Source organism: Bison bison, unplaced genomic scaffold (genome assembly GCF_000754665.1).
Source record: "Bison bison bison isolate TAMUID 2011002044 unplaced genomic scaffold, Bison_UMD1.0 scf7180017864383, whole genome shotgun sequence".
In the NCBI taxonomy this organism is placed as follows: Eukaryota; Metazoa; Chordata; class Mammalia; order Artiodactyla; family Bovidae; genus Bison; species Bison bison.
In genome coordinates this window covers 8,497,341-8,519,666 of record NW_011494955.1, presented here as the reverse complement: position 1 = coordinate 8,519,666, position 22,326 = coordinate 8,497,341, and the positions used below count along the sequence as shown (strand labels likewise).

The following is a 22,326-nucleotide window of genomic DNA, read 5'->3' as shown; positions in this document are numbered from 1 at the left end:
ATCTGGTCCCATCTCTTCATGGGAAATAGATGGGGAAACAGTGGAAACAGTGTCAGACTTTATTTTTCTGGGCTCCAAAATCAGTGCAGATGGTGACTGCAGCCATGAAATTAAAAGACGCTTACTCCTTGGAAGGAAAGTTATGACCAACCTAGACAGCATATTGAAAAGCAGAGACATTACTTTGCCAACAAAGATCCGGCTAGTCAAGGCTATGGTTTTTCCTGTGGTAATGTATGGATGTGAGAGTTGGACTGTGAAGAAAGCCGAGCGCCGAAGAATTGATGCTTTTGAACGGTGGTGTTGGAGAAGACTCTTGAGAGTCCCTTGGACTGCAAGGAGATCAGCCCTGGGTGATCTTTGGAAGGAATGATGCTAAAGCTGAAACTCCAGGACTTTGGCCACCTCATGCGAAGAGTTGACTCATTGGAAAAGACTCTGATGCTGGGAGGGATTGGGGGCAGGAGGAAAAGGGGACGACAGAGGATGAGATGGCTGGATGGCATCACCGACTCGATGGAGGTGGGTTTGAGTGAACTCCGGGAGTTGGTGATGGACAGGGAGGCCTGGCGTGCTGCGATTCATGGGGTCGCAAAGAGTCGGACACGACTGAGCGACTGAACTGAACTCGGACTGATTTAGATTGCTGAGGAGGGATCTCTGAGGGAATGGCACTTAAGCTTGAAACTTGAAGGATGAAGAGATTCTCTGTTTTCCTCTCGTTCCTCAACTCTCTTTAGACTGGCTTCCATCTCTCCACCTAAATAGCTGTTGCTAAGGTTACCAGTGGCTACCACGCTACTATATACATCTGATGTTTTTCACGATCTTACTTCTTAGCAGCACTCAACGCAGTTAGTCACTCCCTCCTTGAGACGCTGTCTTCCTTTAGCTTCTCTGTGAATAAACGTCTTCTTATCTCTGACTGCTTCAGTCAGGGCCTTTGTAGGTACATCTTCTTAACAACCTGGACAGCCTCGCCGTGAGCTGTAATAGTGAATAAAAACGCAGTCCTTTCGAGTTATAAAAAAGACTGGTGCGCAGTATAAAACCACGAATCTAAAAGTTTTCGGTTTCAGTCGAGGGGCCTCTCTCCCGCGGGAGGAATATCTGTCCACAAGTCAGGCGCGGGCTTTCAACCTGACACTAAGCAGGCAAGTTTGCCCGAAGCGAGGGAAGAGGGAAAAGTCTGGTTTCGCCAGGTGTTCCGCGTCTCCTTGCCGCTTGCGCCGGCTTGCGGTGAGCCCGGCCCCTCCCCGCGGGTTGCCCTTACAGTCGAGTCCTCCGTAGTCCCAGCATTCCCCGCGCCTCTACCATAGAGAGCAACTTCCGGCGTCGCTGGTGTAGGTGGGTGAAGAAGGAGCGGGCCCTCGCTCTTCTGTTTCAGTGCCTCGCGCTCTCTCGGGCAACATGGCGGGTGTGGAGGAGGCAGCGTCCTGCGGGAGCCACCTGAATGGCGACCTGGATCCAGACGAAAGAGAGGAGGGAGCTGCCTCTACGGCTGAGGAAGCGGCCAAGAAAAAAAAACGGAAGAAGAAGAAGAGTAAAGGGGCTGCCACAGGTAAGGGGAGTTTTATGTTTTCCTAGTCTCCGCCGGGATGGCCGAACCGCTCGACTCGGGCTTGGCGTTGGTGACAGGGCCCGGGGACTGAGCACCCTGGACTGGTTCCCAGGACTGAATGTGTGTCCCGGGAGAGCTACAGATTCCCAGTCCCGGGAAGAGGTGACTTCTTCCAGGCGTCTTCTGGGCGTGGGATGGCGGAGAAGAGGGTGCCACGGTTTCTGTGCGGTTGCTGGGGCAGAGCTTCTAAATTGCCGGAACTTCGCTCCCACGCAGACGATGCGACGGACTTGAAGCCATGCGCGGGGCCCAGCCCTTCCACCTTGCGGGTTGGCCTCCTCCTTGAAAATCTGGTTCTGACCACACTGCCGCCTCTGTGTTGGAGAGACGTGGGACATCTTTTCGTCGAGAGTGGGGGTGAAGTGGGCAAGTCTTAGTGCCTGGCCCGCACCAGCCCCTATCATCCTAGTTTACGGAGGGATTTTTGTGGCGCGCTGCACTTTGGGGTTGGGTGTGTGTATGAGTTTGGGGTGTGTGTGTGAGAGAATGCCCACGCGCTCTTGTCACTGTTTGGGTGGGTAGGTGTGGGTGTGTGTGATTTTGTGGCGCGCTGCACTTTTGGCGTGTGTGTGTCTGAGAATGTGCTCTTGTAGTAATAGCAGGATGTGTGGCTGCGGTGCGAATCCTCACCGCCTAATCCTACAGTATCATCAAGCTTTGGGGCTTTTAGGCCTGAATTATGATGCCACTTGTAGGCAGTCTGGGTAGAATATTCTTGAGTCCGAATGAAGCTACTCTAAATCTACTGGTAAGGCAAAGAAAACAGCTGAAAGTTTACAGTTAGATTATAAGTTAGAAACTTAAATATTTGAATATGAGAAGTCATTGTTTTTGATGCATTAAGGCCTTCGTTTTAGGAAAATTATTTGTACTGTTAAAGTCAGCCGCAGAAAGAATGAGAGAAAAATGGAGAGGCCAGAAGTGATGAAGTGGAGTTGAGAGAGGTTGAAGAGGGTTAACCTGTATCTTTCTGAAATTTTGATTATTTGAGAGTTGAAGAAGGAGAGTTGTAGGTGCTGGGACACTTTCAAAGCAAAATTTAATTTCAGGACATACTCTGGTGGCTGTTCTGGCTTTCAGATGAAAACCAAACTCTTCAGTTTGTCCTTTAAGTTGTTTAGCAGACCGACCCTAATATGGTTTTAACAGTTGTGTATTTCAGTATGAATTCTCTACGGTAGCTAGCATGTCACCTCATTATGTACTACTTGGTAATACTACCTCTTTTTACATATTACTCCTATCAGATCAGATCAGATCAGTCGCTCAGTCGTGTCCAACTCTTTTCGACCCATGAATCGCAGCACGCCAGGCCTCCCTGTCTAGCACCAACTCCCGGAGTTCACTTAGACTCACACCCATCGAGTCAGTGATGCCATCCAGCCATCTCATCCTCTGTCGGCCCCTTCTCCTCCTGCCTCCAATCCCTCCCAGCATCAGAGTCTTTTCCAATGAGTCAACTCTTCACATGAGGTGGCCAAAGTACTGAAGTTTCAGCTTTAGCATCATTCCTTCCAAAGAAATTCCAGGGCTGATCTCCTTCAGAATGGACTGGTTGGATCTCCTTGCAGTCCAAGGGACTCTCAAGAGTCTTCTCCAACACCACAGTTCAAAGGCACCAATTCTTCGGTGCTCAGCCTTCTTCACAGTCCAGCTCTCACATCCATACGTGACCACAGGAAAAACCATAGCCTTGACTAGCCGGATCGTTGTTGGCAAAGTAATGTCTCTGCTTTTCAATATGCTGTCTAGGTTGGTCATAACTTTCTTTCCAAGGAATAAGCGTCTTTTAATTTCATGGCTGCAGTCACCATCTGTAGTGATTTTGGAGCCCAGAAAAATAAAGTCTGACACTGTTTCCACTGTTTCCCCATCTATTTCCCATGAAGTGGTGGGACCGGATGCCATGATCTTCGTTTTCTGAATGTTGAGCTTTAAGCCAACTTTTTCACTCTCCACTTTAACTTTCATCAAGAGGCTATTGAGTTCCTCTTCACTTTCTGCCATAAGGGTGGTGTCATCTGCATATCTGAGGTTATTGATATTTCTCCCGGCAATCTTGATTCCAGTTTGTGTTTCTTCCAGTCCAGCGTTTCTCATGATGTACTCTGCATAGGAGTTAAATAAACAGAGTGACAGTATACATCCTTGACATACTCCTTTTCCTATTTGGAACCAGTCTGTTGTTCCATGTCCAGTTCTAACTGTTGCTTCCTGATCTGCATACAAATTTCTCAGGAGGCAGGTCAGGTGGTCTGGTATTGCCATCTCTTTCAGAATTTTCCACAGTTTATTGTGATCCACACAGGCAAAGGCTTTGGCATGGTCAATAAAGCAAAAATAGATGTTTTTCTGGAACTCTCTTGCTTTTTCCATGATTCAGCAGATGTTGACAATTTGATCTCTAGTTCCTCTGCCTTTTCTAAAACCAGCTTGAACATCAGGAACACAGCTAGATTGTAATCCCTTCTAGAGCAGGGCCTGGTCTTGTGTTTAGCTGTTGGGAAATTTTGTTTTTTAGTAATGGAATAACTTTTCCTATATATTTTGATTTTACCCTGCTTGGCTTGACAGGTTCTTTCTATCTGAACCCCTGAAACTTTAGGATTTCCAACAGACATCTTCTTACTAAGGCCTTCAGCATTTATTGCCCATCTTAAGTTCCTGCTTGGTTAATAAAGTATTTGCTGTAGATTAATTGTTAAATACTTTAGAAAGTTAAGCTACTTAAGGGTAGGGACCAACTAACCGTTTAGCTCCTAGCAGAGAATGCCTAAATGAGTGTCTTGTTAAGTGGGCAGTACCACTTAGATATGGAAGATTTTTCTGTCATCAAATAAATTCTATTCTCCTTACTGTGGTGTTGGAGAAGACTCTTGAGAGTCCCTTGGACTGCAAGGAGATCCAACCAGTCCATTCTGAAGGAGATCAGCCCTGGAATTTCTTTGGAAGGAATGATGCTAAAGCTGAAACTTCAGTACTTTGGCCACCTCATGTGAAGAGTTGACTCATTGGAAAAGACTCTGATGCTGGGAGGGATTGGGGGCAGGAGGAGAAGGGGCCGACAGAGGATGAGATGGCTGGATGGCATCACTGACTTGATGGACATGAGTCTCAGTGAACTCCAGGAGTTGGTGATGGACAGGGAGGCCTGGCGTGCTGCGATTCATGGGGTCGCAAAGAGTGGGACACGACTGAGTGACTGAACTGAACTGATTCTCCTTACAATGTTTCTGTTTTTGTTTCCTGAGCCTTGTCAGGAAGAGTTATGTGTTTTTTAGGATCCTTAGAACATATTGTAGTGGGAAGATACATTTGTCAGATTTGATTTAGTTGTTACATTTGATCAACAGGGCAACAGGAACCTGATAAAGAAGCAGGAGCCTCAGTTGATGAGGTGGCAAGACAATTGGAAAGACAAGCATTGGAAGAGAAGGAAAAAGATGATGATGATGAAGGTAAATTGTTAATTTTAATTTTATGGTTAGGAGGGCAAGAAAATATGACATTCTTTAACCAAAGCTGCTTATTTGTCAATATAATCCAATATTCTGTGATATTTTACTTAATTCATGTTAAAGCCTCAATGTCACAGGTAAAAACAAAAAGGTATTTATTAATAACTCTTTAAAAAGTTGAATATGTTGAATGCTGAAGTAACACAGATCTCAGCTTTTTAAAACATATTTGGCAGAAAGCCGAATAGTAGATGAGTATTAATAAGATAAAATTGAATGAATGTTGATCTTACTTTTATTGAACAACTAATATGTACTAGGCACTATCTTAGGATACTTCTGTCCATTTTTATTTTACCCTCACAAAAACCTAGCAAACAGGAAATGACAGTTATGTGATTTGCCCAATCTGACACAGCTAGTATGTGTAAATAAAGTCAGTTTCAAATCTAGCACCTGTGCATGTTAAGTCACTTCAATCATGTCTGACTCTCTGTGACCATATGGACCGTAATTTGCCAGTCTCCTCTGTCCATAGGATTCTCCAGGCAAGAATACTGGAGTGAGTTGCCATGCCCTCCTCCAGGGGATCTTCCTGATTCCAAGTCTGTTCCTTGTACTCTATCAAAGGTACTTTTATTTATTTTCAAAGGAGCACGTTGGAGTGCTTCTAAAACCTACTATGAATTCACTGGCCCCAAATCCTTATATTTTGGAGCTTTTGCCAAAGGTTTCTATAAAGACAACATTTCTTGGAATTGTAGGAGTTGATGCTATCAATAAGACAGTGGAGGGAGTGATTAGTTGGGAGAACTATTATTCTGTAGCCTCTTTAGGCAGAAGAGGAGATGGGGCTTCCCATTCTTAATTATATACTGCTGTGAGCTATTCTTCCTCAAGCACTGCCAGCTAGGGCTTACGCCTTCCAATCTTTAGCAACAAATACCTGCTGTACTCTTCTTGTGTTAGGATAATGCAAAGCAGTTGTACTTCCTTTAGGAAGATAAGTTCTGTAAGCCTTCAAGGAGATTATGGTCAAATTTAGTAAAAAAAAAAAAATGCCAAGAATTGATACTGAACATGGACACTGGGTTTTAGCAAAGGAAAGTACAGTGCTTAATTGCAAAATGCCAAGCAGGGAGAATGGTCATCTCATGCTCAAAAGCCCTGAAGGCTTTTTGTTGTTCAGTCACTCAATCATGTCTGACTCCTTGCAACCACATGGCTTGCGGCACTCCAGGCTTCCCTTTCCTTTACTATGTCTTGGCATTTGCTCAAACTCATGTTATTGAGTCAGTGATGCCATCCAACCATCTCATCCTCTGTAACCCCCTTCCCCTCCTACCTCAGTCTTTCCCAGCATCAGGGTCTTTTCCAGTAAGTCGGCTCTTCCCATCAGGTGGCCAAAGTATTGAAGCTTCAATTTCAGCATCAATCCTTCCAGTATAATAATCAGGAATGATTTCCTTTAGGATTGACTGGTTTGATTTCCTTTCTGTTCATGAGACCCTCAAGAGTCTTCTCCAGAACCACAATTTGAAAGCATCAATTCTTTGGCACACAGCCTTCTTTATGGCTGTGCATGACTATTGGAAAAACCATAACTTTGACTGTATAGACCTTTGTCGGCAAAATGGTGTTTTTGCTTTTCTAAGGAGCAAGCATCTTTTAATTTCATGGCTGCAGTCACCATCTGCAGTGATTTTGGAGCCCAAGAAAATAAAGTCTGTCACTGTTGCTATTTTTTTCCCCCATCTATTTGCCATGAAGTGATGGGACTGGATGCCATGATGTTGATTTTTTGAATGCTGAGTTTTAAGCCAGCTTTTTCACTCTCTTCTTTCACCTTCATCAAGAAGCTTTTTAGTTCCTCTTCATTTTCTGCCATTAGAGTAGTGTCATCTGTGTAGCTGAGGATATTGATATTTCTCCCAGCAGTCTTGATTCCAGTCTGTGCTTCATCCAGCCTGGCATTTCACATGATGTACTCTGCATATAAGTTAAATAAGCAGGGTGACAGTATACAGCCTTGACGTTCTCCTTTCCCAATTTGGAACCAGTTTGTTGTTGCATGTCCGTTTCTAACTGTTGCTTCTTGACCAGCATACAGGTTTCTCAGGAGGCAGGTAAGGTGGTCAGGTATTCCCCTCTTAAAGAATTTTCCCAGTTTGTTGTGATCTACACAGTCAAAGGCTTTAGTGTAGTCAGTGAAGCAGAAGAAGATGTTTTTCTGGAATTCCTATGCTTTTTCTATGATCCACCGGATGTTGGCAATTTGATCTCTGGTTCCTCTGCATTTTCTAATCCAGCTTGTACATCTAGAAGTTCTCGGTTCACATACTGCTGAAGCCTAGCATGAAGGATTTTGAACATTACTTCACTAGCATGTGAAATGAGTGTAATTGTATTGTAGTTTGAACACTTTTTGGCATTGCCCTTCTTTGGGATTAAAATGAAAACTGACCATTTCCAGTCCTGTGGCCACTGCTGAGTTTTCCAAATTTGCTTGTTTATTGAGTGCAGCACTTTCACAGCATCATTTAGGATTTGAAATAGCTCAGCTGGAATTCCATCACCTCCACTAGCTTTGTTCGTAGTGATGCTTCCTAAGGCCCACTTGACTTTACACTCCAGGATGTATGGGTCTAGGTGAGTGGTGACAGCATTGTGGTTATCTGGGTCATTAAGATCTTTTTGTGCAGTTCTTCTGTGTATTCTTCCCACCTGTTCTTAATATCTTCTGCTTCTGTTAGGTCCATACCATTTCTGTCCTTTATTGTGTCTATCTCTGCATGAAATGTTCCCTTGGTATCTAATTTTCTTGAAGAGATCGCTAGTCTTTCCCATTCTATTGTTTTCCTTTTCATTGTTCTCTTAAGGTTTTCTTTTTTTCCTTGCTATTCTTTGGAACTTCTAAAACAAGGCTTTTAGGAAAGGATTTTTAAAGGCAGCATTAAGGGTGAGGGTTGCCATGTGTCTGATCATCTGGTGGACATCTTCTGATCGGTTGGTTGTGCACTATCAGGGTGACTTTTTGGGAATCTCAGTTATCAGTTTTCTGGTTTCAGCTTATCTGGAGTCAGCCTACAGTCTGGTGGTCAACATACAGCTAACTTTTCTGCCTGGTAGGGGGTTTAGTATCTGCAAACCGACTCAAGAATGTGGCTCGGTATTATCTATAGCCCTTGAGGAGAAACTAAAGGTCCTTTACTCTGCATGGCTAAACTGTTATGATTTTGTGTTGTTGGACTGTTTTTCTTTGTTTCTGGATTTTTCTCATGTCTCTAATTAAATTTGTTCTTTGGAACTCAGGGAAAGCCCAAGAGTTTAAAGCTCTTTTACCACCAAGAGGCAGGATCTGTCCCACACAGTCCTGCTTGGTTTCAGACTCAATGAAAAGGAAAATAGTTAGATTTTTGTTTTCTTTAAGTAGACCTCTTGTTCATTCTGCCTTGGTTTATACTTCAGATTATGAACATATTTTGAACTCTTAACAACAGTAATTGTAAATTCCAGGTTGCTCTTGACTCACTATGTGTAGAGTATCAGCTGCTTTGAAGATAATGCTTGTTTCATTGCACTTCTACAGAGTTATGTGAATCTCTAGACATTGAAGGAGGAAACTTTGCTTTTCAGAATGGAAATCTTTAATGTATTAAAGAAGATTTTAGGAATATTAGTATTTTTCTCCAGTTTGGTTCATCATATTCCTAATTCATTTTGATGATGAGGATCAGCCAATACTGTTTAACTGTTGTGAGAAGTCTCTGAGTGGATGGAAAGCTAATGGTTCAGTATCTTTGTTCTTAAGGAAAATTAATCATTGTGGAGGACAAAACATAGAGCTGGTAAGGTATACTGGTGCGTGCAGTAAAAGTTGCTGAAATTTGGAGGTAGAATTGTGAGCTGAATGCTGAAGGAAAGCTCCTTTGAAGGAATGGAACTTAAATAAAAGCCAAGCAAACAGGACCATTTTGGGGCAGGACAATGCTGAGAAAGTATTTAAAGTATAGTAAACAGTGCATACTGGCCTCATTGTGAGGTGATTCATTGAGGGAGTCTTTGAGCAGTTCCTTTATTCTTTTTTCCTCCCAGTTTATAATTGGCATACAGTTCTGTGTATGTTTAAGGTATACAGCACAATGATTTGACTTATGTACATCGTAAAATGCTTACCATGTAAGCTTTGTGAATATCCCTCATATAGATACAAAATAAAAGAAAAAAATTTTTTTTCTTGTGAGAACTCTTAGGATTTACTATTTTAAGAATTTTCATATATAACATAAAGCAATATCAATTATGTTAATCATGTACCTTAACATCTCTCAAAGACAGAGATTCACTCAGTTGTGTCTGACTCTCTGCAACCCCACAGAGCCTGCCAGGCTCTCTGTCCATGGAATTCTCCAGGCAGGAATACTGGAATTGGTTGCCATTCCCTTCTCCAGGGATCTTCCTGACCCAGGGATCAAACCTGGGTCCCCCGCATTGCAGGCAAGTTCTTTACTGTCTGAGCCACCAGGGAAGCCCTTGTAGTAATTTATCTTCTAACTGGAAGTTGTCCTTTTTGACCACCTTCATCTGCCCACCCCGTCTCTGGTAACCTCAAATCTGATCTCTCTTTCTATGAGTTTGAGCATTCTTAAAAGAAAAATGTTATGGAAAGATAATATAGTCTTCATGTACAAGCAGGGTTGTTAGAAACGAGGAAATAGAGGCACGGAGATCATTTTGGCGGCCAGTTGACAGTAGCCTCAGGCATGTGGTAATGAGAATGGAAAGGAAGGGTCCACTGGAACAGTGATCGAGGAAGCAAAATTCAGAGGATTTAGAGGCTTTCAGTCTGGATAGAGGGCTTTCCATGGGGTCATGAAAGAATCGACACAACTTAATGACTAAACAGCAGCAAAATCTGGAGAGAAGAGAGGACAAACTAGCAGACCATAGGGGTCTAGGTTTCGAATTTGGGTGACAGGATGTTGGTACCGTTGATTGAAATAGTGAGGTAAAGAGGGAAAGTTGGATAAAAAATTAGAAGGGGGTGCTACAGGCCAAAAAGGTTACGCTGAGTTTAATTTTAGATTTGTTTATTTGCAAATGGGGGTATTGATGTGGAAAGTTAATCCTGTGGGTGTTTGGCGATGTGCTAACCCTGGTGGCTCAGACGATAAAGAATCTGCCTGCAGTGCAGGAGACTAGGGTTTGATCCCTGGGTGAGGAAGATCCGCTCCAGTATTCTTGGCTGGGAAACTCCCTGGAGAGAGGAGCCTGGCAGGCTACAGTCTGTGGGGTCTCAAATAGTCTGACACAACTGAGCACCACACCCAACATATAGACCATATCCATTTAACATTTCATGCCCACAAAAAATGTTCCCTTTGCCCTTTTGTACTCAGTTCTCTTGCTCTATTTGCTGACTCCTGGTAACTTTTGGTATATTTTCTTATGGTAACGTTTGATACATTTTCTGTTCCTATAGTTTTTTCTACAATACTGTATGAATGGAATTTTTATAGTATGCAGCTGTTTTGGTGTTTGGCTTGTTTCACTTAGCATAATATTTTTGAGAGTTATCCAGTTGCATATGTATCAGTAGTTCATTACTTTTTATTGCTCAGGAATATTCCAAATTTGTTTGTCCATTTACTAGTTAATGACTATTTGGATTGTTTCCAGATTTTGTCTCTTATGGATAAAGTTACTGTGATCATTTGCATATGTGTAGGCTTATGTTTTCGTTTCTTCTGAGTAAATACCTAAGAGTATAGTTGCTGGTAATGTGGTAAGTGTATGTTGAACCTCACAAGAAACTTATCAAGCTGTTTTGCATTCCTGTCAGGAGTGTTTGAAAGTTCTGGTCCCTTTGTATCCTCATAAGCGCTGGTACTATTTAATTTTAGCCCAGTAGGTGTATAGTGGTATGTCATCTTTTCATATCTTTATTTGTCTTTCATTTATCTTTGAAGCGTATGTTCAATACCATTTGTCTATTTTTCATTTGGGGTATTTGTTGTCTTACTGAGGTGTAAGTAGTTCTTTGTGCAAGTTCTTCATCAGTTCTTCATCAAGCAAAACAGCTTGGTAAGTTTCTTATGAGGTTAAACATATTTTATAGCTCTTTTCCCCCATGCTTGTATTGTTTGTAGCAGAAAAGATTTTAATTTTGATGAAGTCCAGTTTATCAGCTTTTTTCCTTTCTGGGTCATATTTTTTGTGTCCTGTCCAAAAGTTAAATAATTGATGTCTTTAAAGTCATGAAGATTTTTCTCTTGTATTCTTTTCAGTAAGTTTTATTTGTGTCATAAATGTTAAAAGGAAGAACTACTTTATATATATAATAAATGTTTTATATGCTTTGGTCTATGTCCATTTAGAATTAATTTTTATATGTAGTGCAAGTTGTAAGGATTGAGTTTTTGTGTTTTTTTTTTTGCATATAGATGTCCAGTTGTCATATCAAGTATTGGTTTGGGCATAGTGCTAATGCAGAAAAGAACGGTTTCTGTCTATTTAGAGTATCCTGAGATGCTCTGAAAGACAGACATGTAAAAATATAAATTGTAGCATGGTATGATAGGCGAAAGCATGAGCATATGGTATTAAAATTTAGATCCTGGCTCTACCATCATTCTAGCACAAGTGGCCATTTTTCTGTGCTGAATAGCAACCTTGGACATTGGATAAAATAATTAACCTTAGAAGGATGATCAAGTATCTGAGGAGGAGCTTCGTCTTACCCATTTTAAAGATGAAGATACCATGGTGGTGGAGGCTAATTAACTTGCTCAAGGTCACAGCACTGGTAGGATTTTGAATGTGTTTAAAACTGGTTATACATCATGAAGCATGTGTTTCAGGTTCTGTCTAAGGTAAATTGCAGTGTGCTATGTTGAATATTTGTCCAGAACAAAGACTGTCATATTTACTGTTCTGTCTCTGCTGCCTGTCACTGAAGAACTTAGCAAACATTTATTGGATGAATGAAGAAGGCTGCTGTTAAAACTGTAAAGTACAATATGCGAATTAGATTATATGACACACGAGGATGTTGAAAGTTGTGTTTTCCAAAATTTTTAGTGTTGTTTTTGTTAAAGCTTTGACTTGAGAAACCACTAATGAGTAAATCAGTAGTATTTGTTTTCTCTACTGTGTTTCTGTTGCTATTATAAGATTGAATATAAGAAATGTAATTTTGTTGGTCAAAAATTGTCAAACAGTTGTAGTTTCCTATCACTCAGCCCATTAAGGCCTTAGATTATGTTACCTCCCTCCTTGCTAAGCTGCTGTTTCCTATTTCTCAATTGGGTGAAAATAAATATAAGCAGGATAAACTAAACACTCATTTTGAATAGATTGAATATTTATCACATGCTTGGCACTGTGCTTAATGGTGTCTAATCCTTAAGGAGCTCACAGACAAGTAGAGGTCAGTATAAATCAGTGATTGAGTGATAATTAGAATATGTAGTTAGTGTGGTAAGATTTCTTTTATGGCTTGTATCAGTCTAGCAGTTAAAAGGGAGCGCTTTGAACAGAAAATGTAAGCACTCATTTGACATTTTTTGGTGAGCGTGGATTTTACTAAAATTATTAATGTTATTAATATAGCCAGGAGTTACTACCACTAGGTGAAACATTTAAAAAAATACTATATGCTAGGCATACTATTAAACTATCAACTTCTAATTATCGGGAACAGTGTCCCATTCATCCCTTTTTCATAGTTATGTTATTTGTGGGTAGAATAGCATACTTTAGAAATGGTTGTTAAAATGTATTGAGCAGCATTTTTAGAAATTCAAACACTTAGGTCTGTTTTTGATACCTTTATTTAAAATACTTTAACCCCCTATTTAATCTTGGTCATAATTATATTCTTTATTTTTTTCTCTGAGTTTATGGGCATTGGGTTGCATAGAAAGTTGTCATAAAAACTGACAAGCAGATTGTGTCTGTTTTGGATAGTCTTTTGCCAACTGTTTTTGGAAATAATTCTCAGTTTTGGTCATCAGGTTCTTTTGAGAATCTGAGAACTATGAACCTAGGAAAAGTAAGATTTTTTTTTTTGTATACAATTTGATGCATAAAGAGAACTCTTTGTCTGATAACAACTAGGTAGGAAAAGGTATTTTAAAATACGAGACCCCAATTACCTCTCACTGGATTAGGAATCAAGTGATATTCTTGGTCCAATTCTACTATTTACCTATTAGGATTATCTTGGGCATGTCCCTTAAACATTTCTTGTTCAAGATTGTTTTGAGAGTCACATGAGGTTGTGAAATACAAGTGTTTAACTGCAAAGCATACATCAACTTGAGACTAGTATCCTTTCAGATGAAGTCATATAGTCATTATTATACTAGTATTTAAGTAACACTAGTTACTTTTCTTAGCTTTAAAAAAATGTTATTTAATACATTGTTTATTCTTAAAGTATCTTATTCAACAATTCTTGTATTTAGAATAAATCAAAGTAAAGTTTATTAGTGCCTTTGATTGCACAAGTCAAATTCTGATACTTGAAGCTAACAATATACAAAATTCTAAGAGTATTGGATCAACTTTGTCATACGCTATTTAAGATGCACTCTATGTACTTGTGTGCTTGTTTTGTCGCTCTGCTTATGAGATTTAAATGAATTTGACATGTCTTCTCTTAGATGGAGATGGTGACGGAGATGGAGCAACTGGAAAGAAGAAGAAAAAGAAGAAGAAGAAGAGAGGACGTTAGTGTCTTTAGTTGATTCTACTTGCCAAATTACAAGTGGTTATTAATCAGCAGGCTTGAAGAGTAGGTTAGAGGTTGCTTAGGATCCTGGTATGTTAGGGAAATAAATGATGGCCTAATAGAATTTAGTATTTGGCAAGTAGTTTTTGTATTCTTATTATTTTATTTTATTCAGTTGTTATTTAGTCAAAGGATATTAATAATAAGTTTGTTGCATTTTACTGCGTTAGGGATGAATTCATAAAAAACTTTATAATTTAAAATTTGAATAATTCAGATAATTTTGTCAGTGATGACTTAAATAATGCCACCATGTGGTAATAGAATAAACAGTTTGCAGTTCACCTACCAGTTTTGATATTAAAGAGATTCTTGACATATTTAATGAGGAATCCCATTATTTAAAATTTGTGAATATGGTGAATTTTTATTAGTAATATTTGTATTGTGCTATTTCAGATTCACTTAAAATATAATCCTACTTGTATTTTGTTTCTATAAATAATACAGCCAAACATCTTAAGGGACCTGAAACTCTTAGGGAGAATAAAGGGTGACTGTGTGGTATTGGGGAACAAAGATTGGGTTGGGAATCAGAATGAGTTCTAATCTTGGATGCCCTTTGGCATCAGGGACCATTGATTGTCTGGCTAAATCTTCAGGATAAAATTTTATGAATGAGAATATTGAGGGTTTGACTTTCATTTTTATCTCTGTGTTGAAAATACTCAAATTATTATTTTTTTAAAGCTGTTAGCTCTGCTAGATATTTCCCTGATACATTTCAGGGGTAGATGGGATTGCTTTCTTTCTTGTCAGGAATCTATTCTGGTTAGATTCTTCTACTCAGGATATCATTTCTGCCTCTAGCATAATCTGTATTTAATGAGCATAGATTACTTGCTTTCTAGGAATCTCTAGGAATTATAATGTCATATTCCTTCCATTCAAAAATTGTTCATAGAGTGCTTTTAAGGCATAATGTTACCTGAAAATGGCTTGAGAGAGATCAATTTCTCCAGATACTCTAAAATTGCTTCCTAATGAAGGTAGATAAGCAGGGAGGAGTGTTAGAGGCTGCTTTGTATTTGCCCTTGGTAGACTCTTCCACTGAGGGCATTTTAGTATGATACCATCAGCGCTTATTGTGCCTCCTCTAAGGAGGTGGTTGAACTTGCTGTTCGTTATATTTCTTTATGAGCACTCTTGAAAGACCTCTCTTTGTCTGATCTTAGTATCAAGAATAATTGTGCTTTTCCTGAGTAGTTAATGTGTTTTGTTGCAGAAATATGAACTATGCAAATAATCTAAACCCCCCCGCCCCTTTTTGTTTTTTATTGACTGCTAGAGGATTTAGGGCCAAAGCTAGTTTTGTATTGGCCTTATTTCAGGTTCTATTTTAGGTTCTTTCTGTGTTTTGATTTGTTGCTTTCTAATTTGCTTTGAATATGTCTTGTTTGTGTCATAAATCACTTCTGAAATAATCCAAATAATATAATCAGGAGCAGTTTACTGCCTTCATGTTCCTCATCTATAAAGTGAGAGAATTGTAAGTGATAGTTAATAATTAAGTGCAGTACAGATACTTAAAATTGTTCTAGTTTTAGATAATAACTTGGACATAGTAGATTATAATTTTCAAAGGTTATCCAAGATTTCATCTAGTTCTTCGTTTTGTAGATGAGGAATCTGAGGCTTAGCACATTTAGCCATTTGTCCAAGTCACAGCTAATAAGTGGTAAAGGTTAGGCTTCAATTTATTTTGATTACAAATTCTTTGCTTTTTCTCTGATGATCTCTTTGAGTCCTTTATCTTGTCTTAGTAATTTGTGGACAATATAAAAGGCATCTTTATTAGATTTGTAGATGAAATTTCAGGATTATGAGATAATCCTTTGATTGACAAAAAAACAAGATTTCAAAAGGAAACTGAATTATTAACAATCTGAAATTTAAATAGACATATATAAAATTAGTATAAGGTGTTAGTTAGGATCCTAAGGATTTTGGATGCTTGTACAATGTGAAGGAAAATGCTAGGAATCCAGACCTTTCAGTAGCAGCAGGATTTTTAGAATCAAGTGTAGTCTTATACTGATTATACCTTATTTGAACTATTAGTAGAAGTAAAATCTAGTACCAGATTAAACACTGAGAAGGCTGGTGAGTATGAGTGCAAGTGTTAAGAACCGTATCCCTTAAAGTGCCTTCTCGTCATAGAGAGGAAGGAAGCAGTAGAAAAGAAGAGTAAAGTAGAGCTAACAGATGAAAGTAATGGGGATATTACTTTATAGCAGCTACAGTTCTCCCAGAATGAATGGATTTTAGCTGGGGAGATAATGACTGCCTTCATTGTCAGGCATGTAGTACCATCTGTCAGGGATGTTAGAGGATTCCTGGATTTGAATGTGAAGCTTAATTAGGTGACATCTAAGGTCATTTTTATTTCAAAATTCTAAATGTTCCCTCTTAGGAGGAACCTAAAATGGTGTTTCCCAAGTTTACTTGCCCATAGAACAATTCTAAACATTACTCAAAAAGAGGAAAATAGTGTTTGTGAAATACTGAGTATTCCATTAAAAGAAGGAACCAAAAAGTGGTTCTGTAGATAAATGATTTGGCTCAATTGTCATAAAATATGTGTTAAAATTTCAGATTAAAAACCTGTAACATAAGACAGGTTATAATCAAAAGATAACCACACACTTCAACTTGGTAGTTGGTAAATGCTGCAGGTATACATTGAAAGCCATGTATTATTGTATAAATCACTTAACTTCCTGACATTCCTTGGATACAGCATTGTTCTTCATAGAGTAAGAAGTATATAACTAGGTCTTACGCAGACTTTTAGAAGACACATCTCTAAACATTTTTTAAAAAGCATTTTGAAACAGTGGTGTCTTAGAATATAGTTTGGGAAATAATGTATCCTTAAAAAATATGCTAAGTACTGAAACTTTCCAAGTATTTGGAAATTTGTGTGTGGTTCCTAAAGTCTTTTAGCACTGAGAATGTATATTCTTTAACTTTTATATGTAATATACCCTTCTAAGAATTTTTTTACCTGTTTTATTAATACATAATGGCTTTATATTTTATTTTATTGCTGTAGGATTTCTTTCTTATTTTCTTGTCGCTTCTTTGATTTTTATTTGTGAAGGCTTCTTCTATATGCTATTCCATTTCCAGTATAGTAAATGAAGACAAAAACATTAGAAGTGTTCTTTGTGCCAAAGCATATACTGTTTAAATACATAATGGAATTATGAGGAGTTGAATATTTTTATTCCCAAATAACTGTAAATAAGAGAAGGTGGCCACTGTGGTGAAATATCTTCTGTTTTTGACTGTAAAAGTGATAACAAGGAGGTTCCTCAGTCAGGACATGTAATACCAATTAGGAACTGAGAAAAACTGTAATGATAACTGCTTAATTTTGTTTTTAACTACAGAAGTTAATGCTTTATTTGTATCTCACAGCAAAAGTTCAAACAGACCCTCCCTCAGTTCCAATATGTGACCTGTATCCTAATGGTGTATTTCCCAAAGGACAAGAATGCGAATACCCACCCACACAAGATGGGTAAGGATCACAAAATAACTTCCAGTATGACCTTCAAAAATTGTAGCTTAGCAATAAAGCAGATTTAATTTTTCTTGGAACTTTGCTCTACTACCTAAATAAAAAAACTTAGGAATTTGTTTCAGAGAAAATACAGTAGAAGCCCTCTTATCCAAAATGATTGGGACCAGTAGTTGGTTAATCGTTACTGATAAGAGTTAACTTAAAACAAGCATTGGTTTTTCATCATTGTTGATCCTTAAGTGTAGATTGCATTGGACTCCACTTTTTTTTTTCCTGTGAGCTATATCCATAATGCACTGAGTCCATTTCATTTTGAGTTTCTGTGGACAGCAAAAATTAAGTAATCTGAGGACTGATGGCTGTATCTTTACATCTTTTTTCTGAAATCATTTCCATTTGACAGAAGTATTTTTTGAAAACTTCTCTGAGTAGTCAATTTAGTTTTCATAGAAACAATTCTTTTTAGTAATGTATAATTAAATTGTGTCATTGCAGTAACAAGTACAGATGATTTATACTGGTTTGGGCACAGATCACTTGATTTTTGGAAGTGTTCTGAAAGAGTAAATTTTTTCTGGTTAGCAGACTAGTTAAGAGTCTGGATGCTGGGACCAAACTATCTACATTTGAATCCCAGTTCTAACACTTATTAGCTTTGTGACTTGGGCAAGTAATTTATCATGTTGTGCTTTCATATCCTAATCCATAACATGGGCACTTCATAGCGTTGTTGAGAGGAATAATATTTAGTTATTTATTTAGTAGAGTGATAGACATATAGTAAGCATTAAGTAAGTGTTAGCTACTGTTATTCAGAATAGAAACCCAGTCACTAATACTCAGAATATAGTGGGCATTGGTCCATATAATTTATAGGGATAATCAGGAGCATTGGTTAATCCAGTGGTTGCAATAGTTGGTTAAGAAAGCTTCTACTGTCCCATTGTTTCCTTGACCTATATAAAGACATCATTGTTTTTCTTTAAAGTTAGAAAGGAACATGATGTTATGTTTTATGGCATGGGCATTTTTTCTTTGAATTTGAATACATCAGTTACTGGCCCTATCTTAAGCATTTTAGAATGTCATAAACATGGAGTTTTGTATTAATTACCTAAATTTTCATGTTGCATACAATGTGATCACACTTATTTTTTAATATAATCTTTTTTATTTTTTATTTTTTTTGCTTGCTTGTTTCCTCTTCCTTCCCTTTCTTCCAGACCCATGTAACCACCTAGCAGGTAGCCTTCCATATTTTTCTATGTTCATGTATGTGTATGTCTCTCTCTACTTGTGTAAGGAGAGTGTTTTGGTCATCATTTGGTGTACAAAAGTAGAATTGTAGGTACACTTTTTTCTCCTCTGTGCTTTTCTCATCAGGGCTGCATCTTGGAAGTCCCTCCAAGTCAATCAAAATATTGATTATTAAGTTCTGTTATTCTTTTGAATGGCTGCATAATATTCTGTGGTGTGATCATACAGTGCTTTATTCCACCATTTTAATTGTTGAGCATTCACTTTGCCTCCAGTTTTTTTTTTTTTTTTTTTGCCATTATAAACCATTTGCAATAAGGCATGTGCATATACTTATGCACATATATGTATATATACATATATGTGTTTGGATAGACACATATATATCTCCATATATACTGGCAGTTTTATTACGTGATAGCTCTTCAGGAGTGGAATTGCCAAATTAATATATTAGTATTTTATGATTCCCACATTGCTAGTGATTTTGAGCGTCTTTTGATTACTGGTTTTATTCTTTTGCTCTTACGGAAATTTAAAGATTTTAAATCACAGTATATATTCATATTTTGTACTTTTGTGTTCTTAGCAGTCTCTTATTTTCTCAAAACTATTTTTTTTGTTTTATTACATCTTGAATTGGTCTGGACTTTTTTGTCTAAGGTCGGGAGTGCTAATTTTATTTTGTTTTAAACGGGTAGTCAGTTGTGTTAGAGTTGTTTGTTTAGTAGTTTCGTTCTATTTAATTGAATGAGCACTTTTGCCGTCTACTACTCTCATGTAATGGAACTCTATTCTCTTGCATAATGGAACCAATTTCTGTATTATTTATTCTGTTCCACTCATCTCTTTGTCTATTTCTATACTATTTATTTTGATAATTCGATGAGTGAATGTGCTTCTCTGCCATACAGCCCAACCAAACATAATTCTTATAGTTTTCTTAGGTACTTTTGGTCATATTTTTAGTTTTAACACACATATGCACAGAAAAATGCCCTTCTTACTGGAATCCCATCATAATTATGTATTTGTTTCAGAAAATTGACAGTTGTATTATAGTATCCAATGTCATTATATATTTTCCAACCCATTCTGATTTTTTTTTTTTTAACATACATCTTCTTTTTTTGTTATATTTGTTTGTAAAGGTTTTATTCTGTTACTGATATGAATGGGATATTTTTAATTCCATTTCTGTTTTCTAATTGCTGAAGGACAAGAAAGCCATTGATTTCCTGTACTTGTTAATACACTGTTAATAGGAAACTGGAAGTAATGTTTAATACAAGGAAAAAATTGAAATTTTGTATATCTTAGAAACTACCCTTTCTTTTTTGCTGTCATTTTCTGATGCAAATTAAACATTGTGTAAGTAAAGTAGCTTCTGTTTTTCAAATAATACAGGAAGGTATTCTATATTATAATATCTCTTGGAGTAATACATGTACCATTTTTCTGAAGTATTTGAGAGTTGTACATTTTTGGGTGGGTTACTACATTAAGTAGATATTGTGTCCTTTTCATGGTTGTCACATATTCAGGCTCCTGATGTCAGTTTCTTTCACTTAGGTAAGATATTATTCAGTTTCTTTTGGTGTATCATTATTCTTTTCCCTCTTGTAATTGGTAATTTTAGGGAAGTTACTTTGAGAATGTAAACATCTCATTCCTTAGGAACATCTTCCTTACATGTAGAAATTCATGATTTTGGAAATCAGTTTTTACCAGGATGGTTGTTGCTCTTAAATTTTTTTTAACATTTTATGTGCATTTTCTGTGTTATTAAAATTTTTTGAAACCAACCACTAGAAAAATTACTGTGAACATCTTCGTATGTTAATGGAATCTGATTTTTCTCATTCTGGATCACTAGAAATGGAACAAAGAATTATTTGAAATTCTTGATTTATATTTCTAAATTCAGTAGGCAGTTTTTTGGGACATTTGTTAATTATCCAAGCAATACATATTCATTGTCGTACAATTAGGAAATATAGATAAGCAAAAAAGAAAATAAAAATTTTCATAAATCTGCCTGTGAATTAAAATCAGTTTACTGTCTGCTATGAGTTTTACCTTATTTGATCACTTGGTTAATGTGGTTATAGCCAGCTGTTTCTTATTTAAAATTCTTTTTGCAGTTTCTAAGTAATCTGTAGGGTACTGTTAGAATATTCTTTTTTTTTAAACAATCTTAATTATTTTAATATCTGTTGATGATCCTTGCTTTGTCAGTTATTTTATGAGGACTTCAGAATGGTGAATGTCTAATTCTGACATTCTTTCTACACTTATTTGTTGACATTATTCTGAAGAAGAATTTTCCTTTACTAACTATAGTTAGGAACCAACTGTACTCTCTTCTCATAGGCAATGTAAACACGCTTTTTTTTTTTTTCCCTGCCAAGCTGTATGGCTTGTGGAATCTTAGTTCCCTGACCAGGGAATGAACCCAGGCCCTTGGCAGTGGAGAGCGGAGAGTTCTAAACACTGGCCTACCAGGGAATTTCCTCTTTTTCTCATTAAATACCACTTTTCACAGGAAGGAGTTGATCTCAGCATGAGTGCTTAATTTTTTCTGGGCTAACGACATGTGTTTTTTTAAGATACGCATTTTTAAATGGTTTTGGTAAATGTGGCATGTAGTACCTTAAAATGCAAATAGTGGCTCAGATGGTAAAGAATCTGTCTGCAATGCGGGAGACCTGAGTTCAGTCCCTGGGTCAGGAAGATCCCCTGGAGAAGGGAATGGCAACCCACTCCAGTATTCTTGCGTGGAGGATCCCATGGATAGAGGAGCCTTTCAGATACCTTTGTGTCTTTTGATCTTCTATTTTTTCTGCTTTTAACAATCCACTAATAAAAATGATAAAATAATTTAAGACTCCGAAATCAAAGAGGTGTGAAGAATTTACATATTCTATAAACATTTCCTGTAAAGATTGTCTTGCAAGCAACTGTTTTGATAGTTTTGTTTTGCAGACATAATTTTGTGAAAAAGCATATGTCATCTGTCAGTTTAATTAATTCCTTTCTAAAATATTTGTTATGACTTAGAATGATATTTTAATTTTATTTATAAGTTTTTGTTAAGTAAACTGAATGTCAAAAAATCAAATTTAAGAAAAGGGAGACTCCTTCATATTTTCCCTTTCACTTGGACCTTGAATTAAAATTATAGACCCTGACAGTAGGTTCTCTGATATCTCTAATGACTTTCATCTTGAACTCAAGACTTAGCAAAATAGTTTATTTAAATTCAGTTTTTGATCAATAGTTCTTTACTAACAATGCAGAACATTACATAATCTTGTGAAGAATCCACTGCTTCAAGAGTCAGCCATGCAGCCTTTCAGAAGTGTAAGATAGTCTCGAGATCTGTTGACTTCCATATTGGGGATCTTATTGTATCATGTTCTAATTGTAAAATGTCAAATATCTTTTGAAATTTAATTAAACTTATGTTTTAACCTGTAAGAAATCACTTTGAAGAATCTTAACAGTTGGATTGAGAAGAAATTGGGAATTCATAATGACCAATTCTGTTTTCATTGCCCTGAATACATGATATCCATCAGTTCCCTGTGGATGTAGCCTTTTGTCTTACCACTGTAGAGTAAATAGTAGCTCATACTTTTGCTTTCCTTAAAATCTTTGGCTTTTG

The 22,326-nt window shown here is 37.5% G+C and overlaps 1 protein-coding gene across 1 annotated transcript in view; it reads left to right on the top strand.

Moving 5' to 3' along the window:
- Window positions 1-1,317: 1,317 nt before the first annotated feature.
- Window positions 1,318-22,326, top strand: part of METAP2 (methionyl aminopeptidase 2) — a 30,751-nt gene continuing 9,742 nt past the window's right edge. The window contains exons 1-4 of the mRNA XM_010857996.1: window positions 1,318-1,561; window positions 4,975-5,079; window positions 13,746-13,811; window positions 17,297-17,399. Of these exons, the coding sequence (XP_010856298.1) occupies window positions 1,411-1,561; window positions 4,975-5,079; window positions 13,746-13,811; window positions 17,297-17,399 (425 nt within the window). The 5' untranslated portion in view covers window positions 1,318-1,410. The remainder of the gene's footprint in view (window positions 1,562-4,974; window positions 5,080-13,745; window positions 13,812-17,296; window positions 17,400-22,326) is intronic.